Raw genomic sequence first — 23,706 nt, 5'->3', positions numbered from 1 at the left:
TGTCACGGGCTCTGAGTGGAGCAGGAGCTGGCAAGGCCAGGACAGAGGAGACAACAAGTGGCCATCAAATGACCACTGAGAAGGATCCAGTGGGCTGGGAAGGTCTCTACCTGGGTGAGGAGAGCCCAGGGAAGATGATCCTGGGGAACGACCTAATGGGGTGAATTTCCCTTGCCTTGTCTCCCCACCAGTCCCCACAGTGCAAGGCACAGGCCCCAGCTCCACCTGTCAGAGGGTGGTTCTGGCTCATTACCTCACCTGTGGTGCCACCAACTCTGCCTCTGGGAATGTCATAAACCAGGCATCCCCAAACTGCGGCCCTCCAGATGTTTTGGCCTACAACTCCCATGATCCCTAGCTAACAGGACCAGTGGTCAGGGATTATGGGAATTGTAGTCCAAAACATCTGGAGGGCCAAAGTTTGGGGGTGCCTGTCATAAACCATGATCTGCACTAAGGCAGGGATGTCCAGCTCCACAAATATAAGATGTGGGGCTTCTGGCTTACTCGCAGTACACGTGAAAAAGATCTAGGGGGTCTTAGTGGACCACAAGCTTAACATAAGTCAGCAGTGTGATACAGCAGCAAAAAAAAGGCTACTGCTATTCTAGGCTGCATCAACAGAAGTCTAGTACTGTATCCAGGTCAGGTCAAGTCATAGTACTGCTCTATTCTGCTTTGGCAAAACCACACTCGTAGTACAGTGGTACCTCGGTTTAAGAACAGTTCAATAATAATAATACATTTTATTTATACCCCGCCCTCCCCAGCCAAGGCCGGGCTCAGAGCGGCTAACACCAAATATAAAACAACTACAGTGGAACCTTGGTTTACAAACACAATTGGTTCTGGAAGTCTGTACTTAACCTGAAGCGTACTTAACCTGAAGCGAACTTTCCCATTGAAAGTGATGGAAAGTGGATTAATCCGTTGCAGACAGGTCCGTGGAGTACTTAAACTGAAAATACTCAAACCGAGGCATACTTAAACCAAGGTATGACTGTAGTTAAAATACATTTCAACAACAAGCCTAAATACATTAAAAGTAAAAATTAAAAATTAAAAATGCAGCCTCATACAATAGGGAAAAAGAAAGGGAAAAGGGGGGAGGGGATCAGGTTGGCTCCAGGCCAAATGCCAGGTGAAACAACTCTGTCTTACAGGCCCTGCGGAAAGAAATCAGGTCCCGCAGGTCCCTGGTCCCAGGAGAAAGAGCATTCCACAAGGTCGGGGCCAGTGTTGAGAAGGCCCTGGTTCTAGTTGAGGCTAATCTGATTACTTTCGGGCCAAGGACCTCTAAGATGTTACTATTTAAGAACGATTTGGTTTACAAACTCCGCAAAACCGGAAATAGTGTCTTGGTTTGAGAACTTTACCTTGGTCTAAGGACAGAATCGGAACAGTGGAAGGGCACTGGTGGTGTGAGCCATCATTAGGGAAAGCGTGCCTTGGTTTAAGAACGGTGTTGGTTTAAGAACGGACTTCCAGAACGGATTAAGTTCGTAAACCAAGGTACCACTGTATTGCGTCTAGTTCTGCGTGCCACGATTTAAGATGTTGACAAGTGGGAATGTGTGTAGAGGAGACTGAAAGGAGATATGATAGCCACCTTCAAATATATGCAGGGCGGTCATATGGAAGAGGGAACGAGCTTGTTTTCTCCTGCTCTGGAGGGTAAGACTTGAACCAATGGCTTCAAGTTGCAAGAAAGGAGATTCCTACTGAACATCTGATGGTAAGAGCTGTTTGACCATGGAAGAGACAGTGAACTCTCCTTCGTTGGAGATTTTTAAGCAGAGCTTGGATGGCCATCTGTCATAGATGCTTTAATTGAGCTTCCTGCATTGCACGCGGTTGGACCCTTCCTACTCTACAGTTCTATGAATCTACGATTCTATGTCCAGTCCCACCTGTTTGCTACATCACCTGTCCTATGAGAAGGCAGTAATGCCTCCTCCGCCCCCCAGGTCACAGAGATGTCAATGCAGGCATGAATAGACACTTGTCTGCACTGGCTGGCAGCAGCTGTCCAAGGATTCATGCAAGGCTCTTGTTTGGTCCCACTTGACCATGTTGGGGGTTGAGCCTGCCACCTTCTGCATCCCCTTTCCCAATGAACATACAATGTCTTCTATTGAGTCAGGAGGAAGGGCCCTGGCTCAGTGGCCGAGCATCTGCTTTGCATGCAGAAGGTCCCTGCCACCTCCAGATAGGGCTGGGAGAGACTCCCTACCTGGAATCCTAGGAGAGCTGCTGCCAGTCAGAGTGGACACTACTGAGAAAGATGGGCCAATGGGCCAATTTGGAGGAAGGCAAAGACCTATTGAATCAAGACAACTAGTTGTCTTCTTTTTCATAGGGCATTCTTACCACTCAGTTGAGGTGCTTGCTCCTGGTGGCAAATGAAGGTGACAAGGGTTGGACTCAAGAGGGGGCGAGAGAGAGGAGGAGTGGTGGGGATCTCCCCCCACACACACACCTTCTCCTGATGCTGCTGAAGGAGAGGATTGGGGTACTGAATTACAGCAGGGCTTTGAGGAGTTTGAGGGAAGTCACAGCTCAGAGACCGGGGAACAGAAGAGTTGGGAAGTGTTAGATCAGGTATCCCCAAACTGTGGCCCTCCAGATGTTTTGGCCTACAACTCCCATGATCCCTAGCTAACAGGACCAGTGGTCAGGGATGATGGGAATTGTAGTCCAAAACATCTGGAGGGCCAAAGTTTGGGGATGCCTGTGTTAGATTGAAGCAGGGGGTGTGTGGAAGGGGAACCAGCTGACACATTGTCACTGGAGAGTATTTCTGATCCCTCTTCCCCCAGAACTCTGCATTCGTTAAGGGTGCAAGAACAACGGAATCAGAGACATTTGGCCACAGGTGGCCACTGTAAGGGGAAGTGCTGTTGCTACGAAGGAGGGAGGAAGAACCCAGTTTGGAGCAACGCCATTGTTCAGGCTTGTTGCGTTCTTTTGTCTCTCGCTATTAAACTCATTAAAAAGGATTCTACCTTGTTTTCTCTGCTCTTGTTGCAACCAGGGGAGGAATAGCTTTCCTGTAGCCTTGACAGAGCCTTGACAGAAGGCTGCAATCTGATATGCACTTACAGTGGAGTAAATCTCATTGACCTGCTCCTGCGCCGTATGCATGTCTCTACATAGGATTGTGCCATTAAGGTCCAATCAAAGGGTGCAAACACCGTGTTTAATTGAACGCTGTTGGCCGCACTGCCAGAACAGAGTGCCATTTGGATTTTCCCTGGAAATTTAACTGGGTTTGTTGCATCGCATAGAGAAACCGGCATCCGAAAAAAGGATTGGTTTCCAAGTCTGGCGCGGAGTGCGCTGGGATTCATGCTTTGCTGCCAGGCAAAGTGCTGTTTGCCCTTCGAATGCAACCACCTCTGGGGCTGGCCTGGTTTTACAAGAGAGGAAGGAGATAGACTGAGTGTTCTCCCAGCATGCATTTCTGCCCCACTTCTGGACCTGCCTCAGCTTCTCGGAGTTAATCAGGCTGAAATGGCCTTCAAATTGCACAGCCAGCGTTTGATTTTGACTTAGAATCTGGCAGCATGTAATCCAAGGCACACAGGGCACAGGAGCAGATCTGGAAGGGTGATCCATTTGACCTTTGACCTCGCCACCTCAGCTTGGACCTTGCTATTTGCCAGCGTGGTGTGGTGGTTAGAGCAGTGGTTCTCAGTGAGTGCGGCGCTGGTGTGGCAGGAGAGGGTGGCGAATGTGGCAGGAAAATTCAAGGGAACATCAAAGAAACATTTAAACATTTCAAGAGCATTGACTATTCTTCTGCAGCCCCCCGCAACATCTTGTTCTGGACAGGGATTTTCAACTCAGACAAATATGAAAGATCAGAAAAGAGAAAGGTCTCCTTGTGTTGATGTGGGGATGAGAGTTTGCTTGGTTCAAATTAGACCTAAAGTAAATGAGATTGCCCAGCAAATGCAAGCTCACACCTTTCGATGACTTTGTTTACGTACATACTTAAGGTACATATGTAAGAGGCTCATTTATAATTATATTTTGGGAGTGATTCATATTCTTATGTAGTTGCATTGTTTATTATTATCATTATCATTATTATTACCTGGGATGAACAAAGACATAGGATTCTTATCTCATTATGCATGATCAAGCTTTCTTTAGCACCTCAGCCCTTGCTTTTTCCCCACAGGACCAATTGCAGTCATCAGCAGTCGTTAACAGCCATCAACAGGTTTACCATTCCTATCAGCCCATCACCCATTCCCACCCACACCCACCACCCCCTGAATATACATAAGGGTCTAGCTCTTCTGTTTCAAGTGTATCTGAAGAAGTGTGCATGCACACGAAAGCTCATACCAAAATAAAAACTTAGTTGGTCTTTAAGGTGCTACTGAAGGAACTTTTTTATTTTGCTTCGACTCAGACCAACACGGCTACCTACCTGTAACTATTATTATTATTAATAATAATAACAATAATAATAATTGACTTTATATACCGCCCTATACCCGGAGGTCTCAGGGGATTCACAGAAAAGATCAACATAAAAACCACAATGTATAATGTATATATGATCAAAATAAAAACAAGAACCCAATAACACCCCCCGCCCCCAAAAAAGACTTTCCGGATGTCCCATGATCATATTATAATGTGGTTGCATTCTATGTTTTAAAGCAAGCACTGTTTCTTTTTGCATTTCTTCATTTAATTTTTTTTTTAAATGTTTTGTTGGGAGCAAAACATGAGGGTGGGAGGTTTGCTGCAAATGCTGCAAAACAACTGCAAAACTTTGGCACAAAGCTGGAGGGGGATCCCAGATTTTGGGGTTCGTAGTTCATGAATCCCATCTGGTTGGCCACTGTGAGAACAAGGCGCTACACTAGACATGTCATTGAACTGAGCCAGCAGGCTTCTCCTGCGTTTCTCTGTTCTTATGATCTCTTTTCTTCTTCTTCTAGAATTGACTCATGATCTTGAAACAAAGGAACTGGAAGCCAGCCAGCAAGGTAAGAGGAAGCCCCCTTTGTGGGTGAGATGTTGTTAAGAGCATGAGACTCTTCATCTATAATTCAAAAAGTGGGCGAGGCATTTGTATAGCTCAGGGGCAGAGCCCCTGCTTTGTCCCAGGTTCAAAACCTGGACTCTCAAGTTGAAAGGATTTGGTAGCAGGAAGTGGGAAAAGATGCCTCTCTGCTTGACTCCCTCGAAAGCCACTGCCCCTCAGAGGCCACAGTGCTAATTCATATATATATATATACTCCCCTCATCCCCCTCCTCCCTGTGATTGGGCCCACCCTGTCCCGACCCATGACCTATCCGGGCCACCCTCCACCCCCCACCCAGACAAGCCCCTACATCCACCTGGCCTAGTCTGGAAAGCGGCCTAGTCTGCAAAGCTGAGCCAAGGTACTGTGGAGAGGGAAGCTTTCCTAAGCGCAGTACCAGTGTAGCCATCACTAGAGGGCGCTGTGTTGCAATCTCTCCTGTACTCCCAGCATGCACTTTTGTATTATTTTTGAGTTAGGAAACACAGGGTTTGGGGGGGTTTTACATGGCCCAGGTGTGACATCTGTCTACGCAAACTATATAGGAACCTCCGCACAGTGGAATGGAACGGAATCGGTCAAGCGGTTTCTGAGAAAGGTGCTGTGGGGGGAGTGTCTTTTGTGTGCATGTGCTTTTAAATGTTGTTAAGTGTTTCCAGTGCAGTTTTTGACAGGGCTACAATCATATCTCAGAAGTCAAACGGAATCCGTTCCGGAAGTCTGTTCAACTTCCAAAACGTTCGGAAACCTAGGCGCGGCTTCCGATTGGCTGCAGGAAGCTCCTGCAGCCAATCGGAAGCTGCTGAAGCCCCATCGGGTGTTCGGGTTCCAAAGAATGTTTGTAAACCCAGAACGCTCACTTCCGGGTCTGCAGCGTTCGGGAGCCAAAACGTTTGACTCTCAAGGCATTCAACTTCCGAGGTACAACTGTACTTATTTGCTATTTTTTAAGCATCTATATTTATTGCATGTTCTTTGTTGTTTCTGTTTCATGCTAAGATCCACTTTGCATCCTGCGCTGGGAGAAAAGTGAAATATAAATAATAATAAAAAAACCCTTTCAATGGGCCTGCTCTGAGTAGGACTAAAGGTAAAGGTAAAGGGACCCCTGACCATTACGGTAGGTCCAATCGTGACCGACTCTGGGGTTGCGCGCTCATCTCGCATTATTGGCCAAGGGAGCTGGCGTATAGATTCCAGGTCATGTGGCCAGCATGACAAAGCCACTTCTGGCAAACCAGAGCAGCACATGGAAACGCCGTTTACCTTCCCGCTGTAGCGGTTCCTATTTATCTACTTGCATTTTGACGTGCTTTCAAACTGCTAGGTTGGCAGGAGCTGGGACCAAGCAACGGGAGCTCACCCCGTCACAGGGATTCGAACCGCCGACCTTCTGATCAGCAAGCCCTAGGCTCAGTGGTTTAACCACAGCGCCACCTGGGTCCCACTAGCTTTGGCTAAAACCAGTGCTATTTTTTCCTAGAAGAAGAGGTGCCAGAACTGAGCATGAACTCCTCCCCTGTTCTCATGGCAGTGGCACCCACATGAGAGGTGCCAGAACTGAGTTCCAGCTGGGGGACAAAGCCCTGGCTAAAACCCAAGGCCTTAAAAAATAGTTCCACTTCCCCAGCTCTCCCAGGCGTGAATGCTTTTCGACCCAGTCCTAATTCTTAGCAGACAGTGCGGCCAGCAGAGGGTGCTGAGTGAACATGTGACTGGCGTTGGCTTCTAGGCTTGGAACAGTTCCCAACGATTCCACTATTATTCTGCTTTGCCGTCTCGGTTTCTGGTCTGGCCTAGTTTCGCTCTTTACCAATGATGTTTATTGTTTGAAAGTCTTCAGACTGAACAAGCTGGCATTGGGTACTCAGAAGCCTTCTTTCCTCACCGCTTCCCACTGCGTGGGTGCATAGGAAAAAGAAGTCAAGATGTTTGGATCAGTGGTCCAGATTGGATTCCATGACATTCATTATTTGCACATCGCCCGTATTTTTTGCCCAGGATTGGTGTGGTAGTTAGAGTATCCGACTCTTTCTTTCTTTCTTTCTTTCTTTCTTTCTTTCTTTCTTTCTTTCTTTCTTTCTTTCTTTCTTTTTTACATTTGTATTGTTGTTGTTGTGTAGTTGTTAAAGTCATGTCCGACTCTTCATGACCCCATGGACCATAGCACGCCAGGCACTCCTGTCTTCCACTGCCTGGTCAAACTCATGTTCGTAGCTTCAAGAACACTGTCCAACCATCTCGTCCTCTGTCGTCCCCTTCTCCTTGTGCCCTCAATCTTTCCCAACATCAGGGTCTTTTCCAGGGAGTCTTGTTATTATGCCTTATATCAGGCATTATTATATCAGGCATTATGCCTTATATCAGGCATCCTCAAACTACGGCCCTCCAGATGTTTTGGCCTACAACTCCCATGATCCTTAGCTAACAGGACCAGTGGTCAGGGAAGATGGGAATTGTAGTCCAAAACATCTGGAGGGCCGAAGTTTGGGGATGCCTGCCTTATATCCATTGCCCAGTGTGTCACTGAAGCCTTGACTAACTCACATTTCGCTTCCCATTCTAATAATAAGTCATACATTTTTTTTTACAATAATTTATCCTTATTCCATAATAATTCTCTTTCAAACTGTGAGCTTTGATCCGGAAACCCATTTTTAAAATCTAATTTAAACATATCATATATTTGATGATACTGTAACCAATCCGTAATTTGGCTCCGTATTCCACTGGTTTCAATCTAGGTTCACTCCCTGTAAATTCCACCGATCTCTGTATGTAGCCCATTGTCTATCCATGTTAATTCTCTCGCTCTCTCTTTCCTTATCATGAGGACTAGAGGCAGCCAGATTCAGGCCAGGTGACATTTTGGACAAGAGCAAAGGGGAAGGGGAAAACCTGCAGGGTTGGCTGCCAGGTGATGGAGGGGAGAGAGGAAAGATCCCAAGGTCTTTATCGCCAGAAGCAGCTCTTTTATCACAGCGAGGTGGTGCTGCTGCAGAGTGTCTGGCGGCCTTGCCCAGCCCCGGAGGCAAAAGGCGAGGCTGCAAGTGGAACAACAGAGGCATTTGAGGCGTAGACGGCAGCAGGAAGTCTCAGGCGAATGGAATGCTGGTGGAAGGCAGATGCAGAGAAGTGAGTGGCCGGTTCCCAAAAAAAAGCCTCTCCTCCTTCCCTGCCACACCCTGGAGGAGGAAACAGCTCCGTAGTGAAACGTATCCGATGCTCCTTGATGTCCTCAGCTGCCCTTTGTAGGTTCAGATAAAGCAGAAGTCAGCCCGTTAGGGGTCGCCAAGGGCAGCCCCACCAACCTCAGCCAGCCCTCAGAAACCAGCCTTTGATAACTGCCTTTCTTGAAAAGAAGTCCCAGTCACTAAAAGCATCCAAAGAGCAGAGCTCAAATAACCGTTTCTTTACGATATGGCACGGTTTTGTTTTTTAACATCAGAAGAGCATGGGACTCTTCATCTTAGGGCCGTGGGTTCGAGCCCCACATTAGGCAGAAGAGGATTGGACTAGACTAGAGGACACACACACACACCAGCCACTTCCAACTCTACAAATCTATAATTCTAGACAAATATGGAGGTTGTTCGGTCCCACCAGCACATGCAAATGTCTGGCTCATTTTAGACTATCCAAAAGCTTTGTTCCTGATATTGGTAGAGAATACATTTATTTATTTATTTATTTATTTATTCATTCATTCATTCATTCATTTATACGACTTTATTATTTGCAAAAAGAATCTTCCTGCCACTGCCAGTCAGTGTAGACCATGGGTAGGCAAACTAAGGCCCGGGGGCCGGATCCGGCCCAATTGCCTTCTAAATCCGGCCCGCGGACGGTCTGGGAATCAGGGTGTTTTTACATGAGTAGAATGTGTCCTTTTATTTAAAATGCATCTCTGGATTATTTGTGGGGCCTGCCTGGTGTTTTTACATGAGTAGAATGTGTCCTTTTATTTAAAATGTATTTCTGGGTTATTTGTGGGGCATAGGAATTCATTTCCCCCAAAAAATATATAGTTCGGCCCCCGCACAAGACCGTCTGAGGGACAGTGGATTGGCCCCCTGCTGAAAACATTTGCTGACTCCTGGTGTAGACAATACTGAGTTAGATGGGCCCAGTGGCCAGGCTCCGTTTAAGACAGCTTCCTTTGTTCCTCACCCTGCTCTGGAAGACTAGGCCAGGGATGGGGAGGCTGTGGCCGTCCAGATGTCAGTCATTTATTATTATCATTTATCACATTTGTATATCGGATAACCAGATGTTGCTGGATTCTCCCATACCCAGCAGCCCCAGCATGGTGACAGGAGCAAGCCAGCAGGAAATCACACTGAGCCAGTTGGTGTTAACTCTTTATTAGCAAAAGCAGGTTCTGCACAGGTGTGTCAGGCCTATTGAACACAGCAACTCATCTCCAGCAGGTCTTTCCCCCAAGAAGCAGTTGCTGAGACTGGAGGTCTCTGCCTCCCCACAGCTGCCTAAGTCCCCTCCTCTCCAGGGTTTTCCCCAAGCAATCTTAGACTGCGCCTACATGGAACTAATTTCTCCTCCGCCCTCTTCATGCCTCTCCTGGTGCTGGGAGACCAACGCTGTTGCAGCAGGAGGAGGAGACACCCATGCCTCTTCACCAGCCAGACTCATCTCTGCCTCTTGGCCTCCCTCCTCTCCTGCTTCACCTTCTGACTCTGGACTTCTCTCTGCTGCAGACCCTCCTCACTCACTAAGCCCTGCTACCTCTTCAGCTTCCGACACCTCCTCTTCCCAGTCTTCTCCCTCTGGCCACTCGCTGTTGTCCCACCACCGCTCCCCAGGCTCTGAGCCTTCTTCTTTGGGGGGGGTCCCCAGCTGACTGCTCCCACCATTCCTCTGCATCCAACCAGCCTGTGGCATCTAGCCAATGGTCAGCCGGGTGGGATGGCAGTTGTAGCCCAGAACCTTCGGGAGGACCACAAATCCCCATCCCTGGGCTAGGCGAGGACTGGGCATGACAACATAGGATATCGGAATGGCTCATTGCTCTCTAAACTCCTAACTAGAAGAGGGCAAGCGAGGCGATAGGGGAAGAGCAGGGCAAGAGGAGCACCAGCAAATTAATTTCCTCCTCAGCATCCTTGGATGTGCAAGCAACTGACTCACGAGCCACCCTGTTCCATGCGAGAGCACGCCTCCCATCTTGTAGCTTCTTTGCCTACGGCAGCTTTCGCTATCCCAACATCTTATCCTATATAATAAAGTGCAAGTGTCTCTGCGTCCAGTATTCCCTGTGTACTGCGCATGTGCCCCACAGACACAGGGATTGGACGCAGAGACTTGACGCACACACACACACACACGCTCTCCCCACCCCTCTGCCTACCGTTTTCCTCGCAGTCCTCAGAAGAATCGTGGCCTTCTCCTGGGCGCCCGCTGGGCTCAGTGGAGCGCCCCGGCGAAGCGGCAGCCATGGGAGGGGCCAACCGGCCCGCCCACGCGCTGCCGCTGCCAAAAGAGGCCGAATCACGGCCTTCTCCTGGGCGCCCGCTGGCCAGCTGGGCTCAGCGGAGCGCCCCAATGAAGCGGCGGCCATGGGAGGGGCCAACCGCCCCCCACGCGCTGCCGCCGCCAAAAGAGGCCAAATCACGGCCTTCTCCTGGGCGCCCGCTGGCCAGCTGGGCTCAGCGGAGCGCCCCGACGAAGCGGCGGCCATGGGAGGGGCCAGCCGGCCCCCCCCACGCGGCGCCGGCGCCGAAAAAGGCCGAATGTTCTAGCGCCCGTTTAGTAAACGGGCTGAATGACACTAGTAGGGCAATAAATTGATGGTGAGTCAAATAATTGCTTCCTCCTTGTCACCCTGTGTACAACCACGTCTCTCGAAGAGCGCCTTATAAGCCTCTGAAGAGGCAATGCTGGGAAGCAACTGCAGGTAGGAGAAGGGTTGAAATAATAATAATAATAATAATAATAATAATAATAATAATAATAATTAATAAATAATAATAATAATAATAATAATAATAATAATAATAATAATAGGAACCCACAAACTGGAACGCCCTCTGGACAGGTTTATGCATGGCTAATCCTTTGGCGAGGATGTCTTCGCATTACAGTGTCTGGGAGGTGTGTTAGGAGGCATTTACAAAGAAAGCTGGAAGTGGAAGGAAAGTGACTTCCTCTTCTTCTTCTTCTTCTGTGGAGACTGGATATCATGCTGCAGGCACACTGGATCTGCGCACTCCAGCTGTCTTTTGCCTGGACCAGTCCTGGTTTTTCGGTGTGGCAAGCCAAAACAGGTCCTTGGCAAAGATCAACAAGGGCACAGCCCATCAGGCACTGAGCTTGTGGAGCTATCTGTAGAGAGTCGTTCTTCCAAAAGCTGTGCCATCGGGTGGTAGAGCACATGCTTTTCAGCCTACATTGACAGAAAACCCATTCCATGTCCAAAGCGGCTGCCGACCAGCTCCGTTTGGTAGGCAGACCCTACCTGCCTGCGCATTGTCTCACCAGAGTGCTACATGCTCTAGCTATCTTCTGTTTGGACTACTGCAATGCTACCTTTGAAGGCGACTCGGAAACTGCAACTAATCCAGAACGCAGCAGCTGGACTGATGACTGGGAGCTGCCGCCGGGACCATAGAACATGAGTCCTAAAGGATCTGCTCCGGCTCCCAGTACATTTCCGAGCACAATTCAAAGTGTTGCCCTAAATGGCCTTGGCCTTGTAAACCTAAAGGGGCCTTCTGGCGGTTCCCTCCCTGCGAGAAGTGAGGTTACAGGGAACCAGGCCTTTTTCACAGTGTTGCCTTCCCTGTGGAATGCCCTCCCATCAGATATCAAGGAGATGAATAACTATACAACTTTTAGAACACATCTGAAGGCAGCCCTGTATAGAAAAGCTTTTAATGTTTGAGGTTTTATTATGCTTTTATATTTATCGGAAGCCTCCCAGAGTGAATGGGGCAACCGAGTGAGATGGGTGGGGTGCTATTATTATTATTATTAATCTTCTAGAATCCTTGAGTTGGAGGGCAACTTGAGAGAACAACCTCAACCCCATCCATGGTTCTTAATTTTTCATCCCACATTGGAAAATACCTGCATCGCAGGGCTAAGCACCCTTGGGGGTCCCTGAAATACTATTATTCCCCTGAGGACATCTTGAAGGGTCTCAGGACTCATCCATACTTCCCCTTGTCTGGCTGCTTCCCTCTGGGTAAAGCTGCTCTTTATAGTGATCAATTGGAGCAAATGGAGTTTTCTCCAGGTGGACGTTTACTCAGATTTCGCACTAAAGATCAGGTTTTCCCTGGGAAAGGAATGGGACAAGTGTAAACCCCTTGGAGCCATATCTAGAAAGTTATGGAGCTGCCCCCTCCCCCGGTTCATGATTGTTTGGGTTTTCTAGAGGGGTTGGGAGCTGGGGGCACTGTCATACAGTGGTTCGACACAACTTCCGGTGTCACACGGCTGCCGGTCCCGGATTCTGTAGTCCGGGACTTGGAAGGTAAGATCATGAGGTATGACTGTATCTGTTCTTATCAGTTTAATAGCTGGTATGTTCTCTGTTTGAATGCAGACATCATTGACCAGGAGCTGGAGGAGAAATGCAAGATCATGGAAGCCCAGCTGCAGGAGAAAGAGATGAACAACATGGAGCTACGCAAGGAGCTGAGGCACAAGGAGAGCTTGGTGGCTGCCCTCCGCTCCAATCTGAGGAACAAAGAGAGGAAGTTCCTGGAGGAGCTGAAGAGGAGGAGCCACCGCGTGACCATCCTCAACACAGAGCTGCAGAAGCAAACAGAAGCAGCTGCCTACCTCTCCTTCCAGCTCCACGCCACCAAACAGAAGCTCCACAGTTCCCGGCAGAGTGGGAAGGCCCTGCCCGAGAAGCCCCCCGAGAAACCTTTCCTTCCTCCGCCCTGTGGTGAAGCGAGGCCCAAGAAACGGACGCAGAAGTCCCACACTCGCCGGCAGGCTTCCAGCAACTTCCACAGCAGGGGGGCCTTCAAGGAGCTTCCGCCTCGCGACCGGCTGAGCAGCTTCGAAGACGTCGAGCCCATGCCCGACCCGGCGCTTTTCCTGTACATGAAACGGCACCACACGCCGCCTCACCGCCAGAGAGCGGAGCATCATAAAGCCTCGGCCTTGTCCGCCAAGGCGGGCGCCGACCAAAGCGACCCCAAAGGCAGCCGGGCAAGGTCGGCAGCCCGGCAGCCCTCCTCAGAGCCAATGGAAGCTTCCGGAGGCGCCAGGACTTTGGGCAAGCCGCGGCCGTCTTCCAAAGGGGAGCAGCGCAAGCGAAGTGGCCCCAACCCCCAAACGTCAAAAGATGTTGACTAAGGGGGGAGGCAAGCGAGAGAGATGTGGTAGAAAAGGGGGGGACACGCAGCCATTTTGAAATCGTTTTTCTTAAGAGGTCACACTGGGGGCGGGGAGGGGCCGATCTTAGAGGTAGTCTCGAGGGGAAGTGCTGTGGGCCCTCATAGGTGCCGCCATTTTTTCTACCAAGTTGGGAACGGCGTCTGCAACAGCGGAACTGCCAAGCCTGGGGCGGTTTTGAACGTTGCGGTCAGAGCCAAAGTGAATGTAGCAAACCGTTTGCCACTACAACACTCAACAAGCACTGCACCACGTCTCGGCAAAGAGGATCGAGGAACTGAACCTGAAGTTTCCGTGCCTTCAGATTAACAGCTTTGTTTGTTTGCTTGCTTTTTTAGTTTTCTCCATTTCAAATTCTGACATCAGCTTCAACAGCCTGCTGTCTGAAATCTTGGGGTCAGTGGCAAAAACTGAAGCTGCAATGCTGGCAGCTGGGTTTTTAACTCTTCTGAATGTGTACAATTCGTCCCATTTCAAATGGACGTGGTTTTCTTTTCCGTTTCAGCACTTGTTGCGATACCTTTGGCTCAAAGAGAAGGTGGCCTTAGAGGCTGGTTATGGGAGAGTGTTTGGGGAGGGGGCTTTGATGGGATGTGCTGGGGAGGAACTGGGTTTTGGGGGAGTATCTAGAGCAGGGTATTCTTTTTTAAAAAAGAAAAGAAAAGTAGCATTCAACCAACCTCCCTCGGGGTGGGTGGGTGTCGCACGACGAGGGGTTGGATAACAGAGCAAAGTGCAACTCTAGAAAACATAAACGTGAGTGGTGACCATTGTTCTGCTTAAGTATAGGAGAGCAGTATAACACCAGAGTTGAAATCCTGGAAAGCCAGAGAGATTTTAGCCCGTTGATCTTCTGTGACTGCCTCCTTGGCTATTTTTTGGAAGCTACAGGGGAGACTTTGTCTAAAATTGTGAGGGGTGTTCTGCCCGAGGGGGTTATGCCCCCTCCCCCATAATGCAAGTACCAATGGGCATATTGCAGTACAGGGTGCGATAGCAGGCATCCATCCTCAGAGGTATTTGGTGAGTGATTTAACTAAGGCTGGGTCTACACTGATCTGGAAAACACTATAAAAAAACCCACTGTTAAAAATATAGCTCCCGATGCAATTTCCCATTGGCGGAAGTTCGCTGCTCTATGGCGCCCTCTGGTGTCACATTTTTATAACACATTTTTAACGTTATGACTCACCAGTGTAGATTAGTCTTAAGTCTCTCCTGCAAGGCTGAGAACCCTGTGTCCCTCCAGATGTTGCTGGACTACAACTCCCTGATCATCAACCAGGCTGGCTGGGGATTATAGGAGCTGAACATCTGGACGGCCACCGGTTCCCCATCTGTGGTCTTCCTCTTTTTCTCTCTTTGCTTTTGCACTCTCCAGGCGGGGGAGGTGCTTCCAATTCCTAGGCACTCCCAGTGTTAAATGGGCAGATTTTTGAAAGTGAAATCTGAATTTCAAGCCAAACTTAAATTCTGGGTTTGGGTGTTTGTTTGTTTGTTTGTTTGTTTGTTTGTTTGTTTGTTTTTTGGCCAAGTTTTGAATGTGGACAAATGTTTGCCTTGGGCAAAAGCTGAATCATAAACACAGGGGTATGTATCTATGCCAGGCATCCCCAAACTGCGGCCCTCCAGATGTTTTGGCCTACAACTCCCATGATCCCTAGCTAAGAGGACCAGTGGTCAGGGATGATGGGAATTGTAGTCCAAAACATCTGGAGGGCTGAAGTTTGGGGATGCCTGCCTTATACCCATTGCCCAGTGTGTCACTGAAGCTTTGACTAATTCATCTTTCGTTTCCCATTCTAATAATAAGTCATCCTTTTTTTTTACAATAATTTATCCTTATTCCATAATAATTCTCTTCCAAACTGTGAGTCCAAAACATCCGGAGGGCCAAAGTTTGGGAATGCCTGACCTATGCATTCCAGTTCCTAGGTTCTACCATCACAATACTAAGAGCTTGATTTAAAGTATCTACTCAGTACTCCAATGATAGAGGGGCTTTTGGTGACTATTTCTAGATGACCACCAGAAGACCATGATTTGGGTAAAGCTGAGGGGGAGCCAGCAGGAACATCCAACATTAGTCATACTCAGAGCAGATCCATTGAAATGAATGGGTGTAATTAACTTTAACTTTAACTTTTTTTCCAAGTAGAATTTAGTTGACTGTAGAGCTTGTGCATTCCTGTCTCCCGCTCCAATAATTTGAGTACTGACCTGCCCAACAGGAATAATTCAGGTTTTTTGGTTTTTGTCTTTTAAAAATATGTTTGGGGACCCAAATCATGAAGGACTGGGGATTTTTCCAGCCTTGGTCGGCCTCCAAGTTAGGGTGCTGAAAGCCTATCCAGCGTAATGGTGAGGGGGGTGTTGGATATGCACGCATAGAATCATAGAACTGTAGAGTTGGAAGGGACCCCAAGGGCCATCTAGTCCAACCCCCTGCAATGCAGGCATGTGTAAGAAGAGGGGGGGAAATTGCACAGCAACCTGTTCACTGAAGACGTGGAGTGAACGGGGTGAAATCAACCGACCTCAGTCTAGAACTCCGCCATCTTCCATGGAGTTCTGCGACTCAGAGGTTTGGTTCCAAATTCTCGTCGACAGATCGCTTTACCTTTTGAGGCAGAAGACGGGCCGCTGAATGACAATCAACACAGTTGAAAGGGTATGGCTTGTCTGTTTTAAAGAGGAATTAAGCTGTTCTGGGAAAGCCACCAGGGTCTAAAATACGCATCTGTCTGTGTCCGTTCTCATGTGCTTGGCTGCATATACACAAGGCACTGAAATCACATTTGCTCTCCGCAAAGAATCCTCGGAACCGTAGTTCACACCTCGCAAAGCTACAACTCCCAGCACCCTTAGCAAACCACAGTTCCCAGGATTCTTAGGGTGGGTGGGGAGGTGCTTTACGTGTGTGGTGTGTAAGCGGCCCAACAAGTTTTGCTCACCTGCTTCCATAGTGACGTTGTGCTTATTCAAGGCAGTGGTCCAAAGTGCTCTTACGATGTACCCACAGAGCAAACTTGGGAGAGAAAGGTAATGAATGAATGAAATAATAGGAACGCAAGAGGGGGCTGCAGCAGAATGTTGCAGTATGAAGCAATCTTCTTTTAGGATTCCAGCCATTCAGCAATGCCTTTTTCCAGGATCCTCCATTCCGTTATCTTTCCTCCCCTGCCACTGAGAATCAGATGCACGATATGCCGTATTTTTCCGTGTATTAGACGATGGTTTTTGACTCAAAAATCATGACAAAAAACAGATAGTGGCATGGGGGGGGAGTGGCACGCCCGCCAGCCAGCCAGTTGGCGGGAGCGTAACTTCCCCCGATGCCGCTGCTTGCAGGAAACGATCTAGTGAGTGTTTTCTGCCCACAGCTGCGTGGAGGGGAGAAGCTCAACAACTTTGGGCCATCTCCCCTCATTTTTTAAAAATTGAATCCCCCAAAATAGAGGGGGGTCTTATACATGGGGGGGGCGTCTTATAGACAGAAAAATACGGTACATTTAAAGCGGTATCATACCACTTCCCCCAAAGATTCCTAGGAATAGTAGCTTGTTAAGTGTGCTGAGAAATGTTTGGAGGTCACCCCATTCCGCTCACACAACTACAGTTTCCAGAGCGATTTAACAGTCAGCTGCTCTTCCTAAGGGACCTCTGGAAATTATAGCTATGTGAGGGAAATAAGGGTCTTCTAGCAGTTCTTTGGGAGCATCTGTGACTGTTTACAGGGGTATAAAACTGCTTTAAATGTGTAGTGCAAATGGGGGCCCAACCCCTTCGTTTGTTTTGCTACATATTCTGCATGTGTGAACTTCTACATGCCTTTGGGTTTCCACTTGTCCCTTCTAGGCCCGGATCCGAGTGGTTTTGCCCTTGTCCTGCCATTTTCCCTGGGGAAACCCACTCTTTAGCAATAAATCAGCGCAAACAACAATCCGGAGAAACCCCAATTGAAGTTTGCTCCAATTCAGCTGTAAAGATCGGGTGCAAGGGCAAGTCTGGATGAGTTTCCAAAGACTAAAATCTATTTAAGAGCAGATTACTAAGCCTGCGGTGCACAAATCAAATCTAGATCTGGTCCATTTCATTTTGCACGTGTGCATAAATCTATCCAATCCCATTTCCACATTCATCTGTATATATATTTTTATCTGCACAAAAATTCACATTGTTTCATGTTTTCATACATATTTCAGAAATGTGTTTTGATACATTTCGTGAGCCAACAGAAGATTTAGGAAACACAAAAGCAAGTAATAACTTACAGCACTTATTCAGAAGTAAGCCCTCTTGATCTCAGTGGGCATAGCTGCCAAGTCTCCCGTATTCCCCGGGAAAACCCAGTTTTTCCTGCTGTCCCCAGCCGAAAAAACGGATTTTTTTGTTTTCCCCCTGTTTGTTCTGGCGCGGCGGCCATTTTGGAACAGGGCAGAGCAGCATCAAAAGTAGCTTCTGAGCATGCTCCGCCCAGTTCCAAAATGGCGGCAGCGCTACTTCCGGTCTGCTACTTCCGGTCCAGTCCCTTATTTCTCAGGCCGGAACTTGGCAGCTATGCTCAGTGGGTGATATTCAATGTGGCTCGAAAATGAAAGTCACTTAGCGGTATACAGTACTTGCTTCGTGGGCAACATGTTTTTCACCAGAGGAATTTGGTTGCACAAGGGAATGCATCGGGTGGTTGTACGATAGTTTTTGCAATCAGCTGTGCAGAGAGTTTCTGCTTCTGCAACTGTTGCTCAACATTAAGACTCACCTGTCTGCTAGCACAAGAGAATGCTGGATGCAACCCACGGGGGCCTACTCCCAGATAACTGTGGTTAGGAGTGCAGGTGTAAGAGGTCTTCCAGTCTATTTCATACCCCTCCCAGCTGTGTGGCATATCATGAGATGAAGCCCCCGAACTTCTGGGTCAAACCCAGAACCCGGTAACTCTGTGTACTACACTCAGCAGGTTGGATCCAGACAAGTAAGCTGAAATCGGGTCCTGCGGAAACCAGTTGGGCAAGTTAACTTTGAGAAGGACCGCGGAGGTGGTGGTCGAACACCTGCTTGGCATGCAGAAGGTCCCAGATTCTCCAGGTAGGACAGGGAGAGACTCCCCCTCTGAATGCCTGGATATTCGCTATCAGTCAAAATAGGCAATACTGAGATAGATGGACTTTGTATAAGGCAGCTTGCTATGGATGGTATACAACTAGGTTTGACTCAAGAGTTGAAATTAATGGACAACCACTGAGCCTAGGGCTTGCCGATCAGAAGGTCAGCGGTTCGAATCCCCGCGACGGGGTGAGCTCCCGTTGCTCGGTCCCAGCTCCTGCCAACCTAGCAGTTCGAAAGCACACCAAAGTGCAAGTAGATAAATAGGTACCGCTTCAGCGGAAAGGTAAACGGCGTTTCTGTGTGCTGCTCTGGAAGCGGCTTTGTCATGCTGGCCACATGACCTAGAAGCTGTACACCAGCTCTCTCGGCCAATAATGCGAGATGAGCGCCGCAACCCCAGAGTCGGTCACGACTGGACCTAACGGTCAGGGATCCCTTTACCTTTACCTTGTAACTTAGTCATGTTCGTTAATTTCAATGGGTTTACTCTTAGTAAAACTTATTGGGACAGCTTCCTGTGTTCCTACTTTATTTCCCATTGAAATCATGGGGGAACCAAGTTTCAACTGACATAGTCTGGATCCTATCTAATGAATGAAGCAGTTCAGGGGTACTAGCTTGGCACTCTTTGGAATGAAGGTTTTGAATGACGTGCAGGGTCTGCAGAACCAGGCTCCGCTTATTTACAGCTAGTCTTTCTTAGGCCTATGTTTCCTTTTGTGTAGGAAGGAGTAGACCCATGCAGTTGCACAGTGCAAAGAGATACAAGGTGTGCAGTAACGTAATTAATTTTTAGTTGGGCAATCAAATGTTCCGATCATCAGGAGTTTTGTTTCCATGAGGGTCACATTATTCTGTACAGCGTAGAGCAGTTGGGAAAACGTCTAAATCTGGGCTGGAAAACCAATCGCCTTCCAGAAGTTGGTGAACTCCAACTCCCATCAGGTGTGGCCAATAGCCAGGGATTGTGGGAGTTGTAGTCCAGCAACATCTCAAGGGCCAGAGGTTCCCCACCTTTGGAATAAACGCAAATGGGGTGTTGGCAATCACATGAATGGTAGTGGCTCATGCCCACTGGCAACTGGTAGGGCAGAAGGTGGGGAGCCAAACAGTAGGTGGCGCCAGAGCCAATGACAATTCATTCTAGCTTTGTCCTCCTCCCTCCCTCCTCCTCCCTGCTGAGTTCTTCAGGGCCAATACAGTACTGAGAGCAAGGAGGAAGAGGAAGATGACAGCCAGGGCTCCACTCTGGACTGGGTATAAGTAAGAAGGCAGATAGATGGAGGCTGACTGGCAGCAGACTGAGGTTGGTGGGAACAACCTCCACTGCTTATATATGCAGCTGCAGACAGCATCAGAAATCAGCGCCCGCAAACAGGCTACAGCACACATAAACAAAAGATATTTTCTCACTAAATTGGTAAACCAGTGTCCATACCGCACTAGGGATGAGCAAATCTGTCCATTTCAGTTTCTTATTTTTCTAGTCTTAAGTTTTCCCATGTTTTCCCATCAGTTTGCAAATTTTATTTAAAGTCCTCGTGGAGATTCATCAGCCTCTTCAGGTGAACTTCTCCTAACATAAGCATCTTCCTGTGCCCTTTCCAGTACTGTACTCTCTTTTTTTTGTACTTTTTTTTTTTGCAAAACAGCTTCCCCTCAACACATTCTTGTATGCTATTTTTCACACCCACATGTGGGCAATTCCACTCCTCTCTTGCTTCTTCGGTGGCTGTTTTGCTGCAGCCCAAAGCTTCGTGTGCTTCTGAGATGGGAATGAAGCTCCGGCTCGCCTGAGGCCGCTTTGCCCAGCGCTGTGCATGCGCAGCGAAGAATTCCCCATTGCATGCGCAGAGAAAAGGCTCGTAACGGAGCCCGCTTTCGCATGCATGTAGCGCCACGTAAGCGTTGCGGCTTCTGGGTATGCAATGCGGCTTTGCTCATTCGGAGCAACTACTGTACATTCAAAAAGATTTGGGTTTCTTTTTTAAATGATAATAATAACAACAAAAACCTTTGTATTTCTATAAACACAATCAGAAATATATATAAATATATAAATATATATATTAGCAGTGTTTTTACATTTTTAAGCAAGGAGTCCCTGCATCTGAAGGAATAACTCGCAAAAGCACACACCTGATGAAATGCGGAATCTTTTCTAACAGCTGTGGATGGGTGTATGTGGTTGTATAGACTGCCTTGTATAAATTATACACTGAACAAGAAATTTTTATGATGTTCTTTCTCCATCTTCTATTATAGGCTTCCTGCAAGAGGATTATAAATAGCTGAAACGGCACATTTTACCTGTGAACTTTTACCTGTGTGCAAGTCCCACCAAACTAGGTGGAACTTAACTTCTGGAACTGACAACTGGTTGCACATTTGTTGTGTATATCGGCCTTCTTCAACCTGGCGCTCTCCAGATGTTTGGAACGGCAACACCCATCACTTGTGACTGGTGGATTGTCTGGGGTCGATGGGACCCAACATCTGAAGGGCGCCAGCTTCGGGAAAGGTCGCAAATGTAAATATCTACTGTATTTACATTTATCAGGGAGGCGTACCAAATGAAATTGGCCCGCTTTGTACGATGAGGACCAACATTCAAATGTTTTGTTAACTTGTACAGCTTCACAACAAGACTTTGGGAAGGCAGAGGCATAGCAATAACTCATTGTAGTTATGTAAACAGTACGTCTTGTTATATTCACATGGGCTAAAGATGCCTTTGGTGTAGCTTAACAATCACTTGGGCTATGGTTTCCTGATTTTGCATCTGTCTCCTCCATTCTGGAATTGTCCAGCTGGCCGAACAGCTCTTTTTGTCTTTATTTTGTTGCACGTTCTCCAAATGAAAATGTTGCCTCCCCGCCACAATGTGTGTGTCTAGCTTTTAAGCGCTCTGAGAATTGTGTCCCCTTAAAGTGAAACTTTGGGGCAGGGAGGAATATATGAATACTGCTCTTATGGGAGTTGTTGTGCATCAACCTCTGGAAGACCAAAGCTTCCCCACACCAATGTGAGCAATGGATTCAAGCTACAAGGAAGAAGATTCCACCTAAACATTAGGGAGAACTTCCTGACCGTAAGAGCTGTTTGGCAGTGGAATTTGCTGCCAAGGAGTGTGGTGGAGGTCTTTAAGCAGAGGCATATGTCAAGAATGCTTTGATGGTGTTTCCTGCTTGGCAGGGGGTTGGACTGGATGGCCCTTGTGGTCTCTTCCAATTCTATGATTCTAAGATGTTGGATCTGGCAATGCCAGTGTAAGGCCAGCTTCTCACAACCGCTAGATGAGGTGGTAAATGCAGATCTCTGGACTGTGCCACTACAGACTGTAGACGCAGACTCACGTCACTGAATGTTACTTGGCTGAAACAGCATTCATAAAATCCTACAGTCTTTGCTCCTACCATCAGGAAATTTCTCCAGCTGTTCCATACCCTCCTACATTTATCTAATGAAAATAGGGATGTCCTGTTCCATCATCATTTTACAGTGGTACCTCGATTTAAGAACAGTCTGGTTTAAGAACGATTTGGTTTACAAACTCCGCAAAACTGGAAATAGTGTCTTGGTTTGAGAACTTTATAAGGGACCCAGGTGGCGCTGTGGGTTAAACCACAGAGTCTAGGGCTTGCTGATCAGAAGGTCGGCAGTTCGAATCCCTGCAACGGGGTGAGCTCCCGTTGCTTGGTCCCAGCTCCTGCCCACCTAGCAGTTCGAAAGCACATCAAAGTGCAAGTAGATAAATAGGGACCGCCAATAGAGCCCAGAGTCGGACACGACTGGACCTGATGGTCAGGGGCCTCTTTACCTCTTTTTAAGAATGGAATCCGAACAGTGGAAGGGCACCAGCGGAGGGAAGCCTCATTAGGAAAGTGCACCTCAGTTTAAGAATGGTTTTCGTTTAAGAACGGACTTCCAGAATGGATTAAGTTCGTAAACCAAGGTAAAGGTAAACTCTGGGGTTGCGGCGCTCATCTCGCTTTACTGGCCAAGGGAGCTGGCATACAGCTACCGGGTCATGTGGCCAGCATGGCTAAGCTGCTTCTGGCGAACCAGAGCAGTGCACGGAAACGCCGTTTACCTTCCCGCTGTAGCAGTACCTATTTATCTACTTGCACTTCATGCTTTCGAACTGCTAGGTTGGCAGGAGCAGGGAGCGAGCAACGGGAGCTCATCCCATCGCGGGGATTTGAACTGCCGACCTTCCGATTGGCAAGCCCTAGGCTCTGTGGTTTAACCCACAGCGCCACCCGAGTACCACTGTACTATTTATACCCCATTGCTCCAGCCGCTCTGGGCTGCTTCTAATATATATAAAACATAATAAATCATTAAACATTAAAAAAAAATCCTTATACAGGGTTGCCTTCAGATGGCTCAGGGGTTGGATAACCCCATACCCCCCCCCCAAAAAAATATTTCTCTGATGAAAATAAGGATGTCCTAAGGAAGAGCGGGACATTCCCAGGATCAAATCAGAAACCGGGATGGCTTCCGTAAATCCATAAAGTTAGGCAAGGCTACAGGACCCCCTTTGGGGTGTAGGAATGCCATACCTTCCAACATTTCTCTGATGAAAATAGAGACGTCCCATTCCATAATGATAATTCTATTTGGGCAGCATCTGACATACAAGTAACAATAATAATAATAAAACATTTTTAAAAAACAAAGTGCTCTTCAGGGCAACAGCACTTTGAAGAAGACTAGCAGGTCTCCCCTCAATCTTCTCCAGGCTAAATACAGGAGATACTCGGAGAATTAGAATATTGTCGAAAAGTGCATTTACCGGTATTTCAGTAATGCAACTTATTATTTTTTATTTTGCTTTTAATTTTTACAAATGCTTTCTTTTGGAAATTCCACAGTAATAAAACAAATAGTTACAATAATACAAAAATAAACATCGCTATTACATTTCATTAATTGCATTCCATTTATAATCGACCCGCCTAACGACAAACAATTACAACAGATAAAAGGCTTGACATATCTTGCTTTGCATGTCACGCATCTATCTCATATATTGGTTTCACCTTTTAAGTTGCGTTACTGAAATAAATGCACTTTTTGACGATATTCTAATTTCCCGAGTTTCACCTGTATAACCGGTCCTTCACTGCCTTCCTCATAGGACTTACCCCTGGCCATGTTTGAGGGCCTCGTTCTA

At 47.7% G+C, this 23,706-nt stretch overlaps 1 protein-coding gene across 2 annotated transcripts in view; it reads left to right on the top strand.

The window, feature by feature from the left end:
* CCDC92B (coiled-coil domain containing 92B) overlaps positions 1–22,676 on the top strand; it is a 38,144-nt gene extending 15,468 nt beyond the window's left edge. Inside the window, exons 3-5 of one of the 2 annotated variants that reach the window (XR_009558612.1) lie at positions 4,962–5,009; positions 12,613–18,503; positions 20,790–22,676. Coding sequence is in view for 1 of the 2 variants with exons in the window: in XM_035140078.2 (XP_034995969.2) it covers positions 4,962–5,009; positions 12,613–13,376 (812 nt within the window). In the remaining variant the exon portion in view is untranslated. Of the gene's footprint in view, positions 1–4,961; positions 5,010–12,612 lie in introns of both variants that reach the window. The other variant, XM_035140078.2, reaches the window with a different exon arrangement.
* Positions 22,677–23,706: the final 1,030 nt, after the last annotated feature.

The sequence above is a fragment of the Zootoca vivipara genome, chromosome 15, assembly GCF_963506605.1.
Source record: "Zootoca vivipara chromosome 15, rZooViv1.1, whole genome shotgun sequence".
Taxonomy (NCBI): domain Eukaryota; kingdom Metazoa; phylum Chordata; class Lepidosauria; order Squamata; family Lacertidae; genus Zootoca; species Zootoca vivipara.
This window is presented reverse-complemented; position numbering and strand designations above follow the sequence as displayed.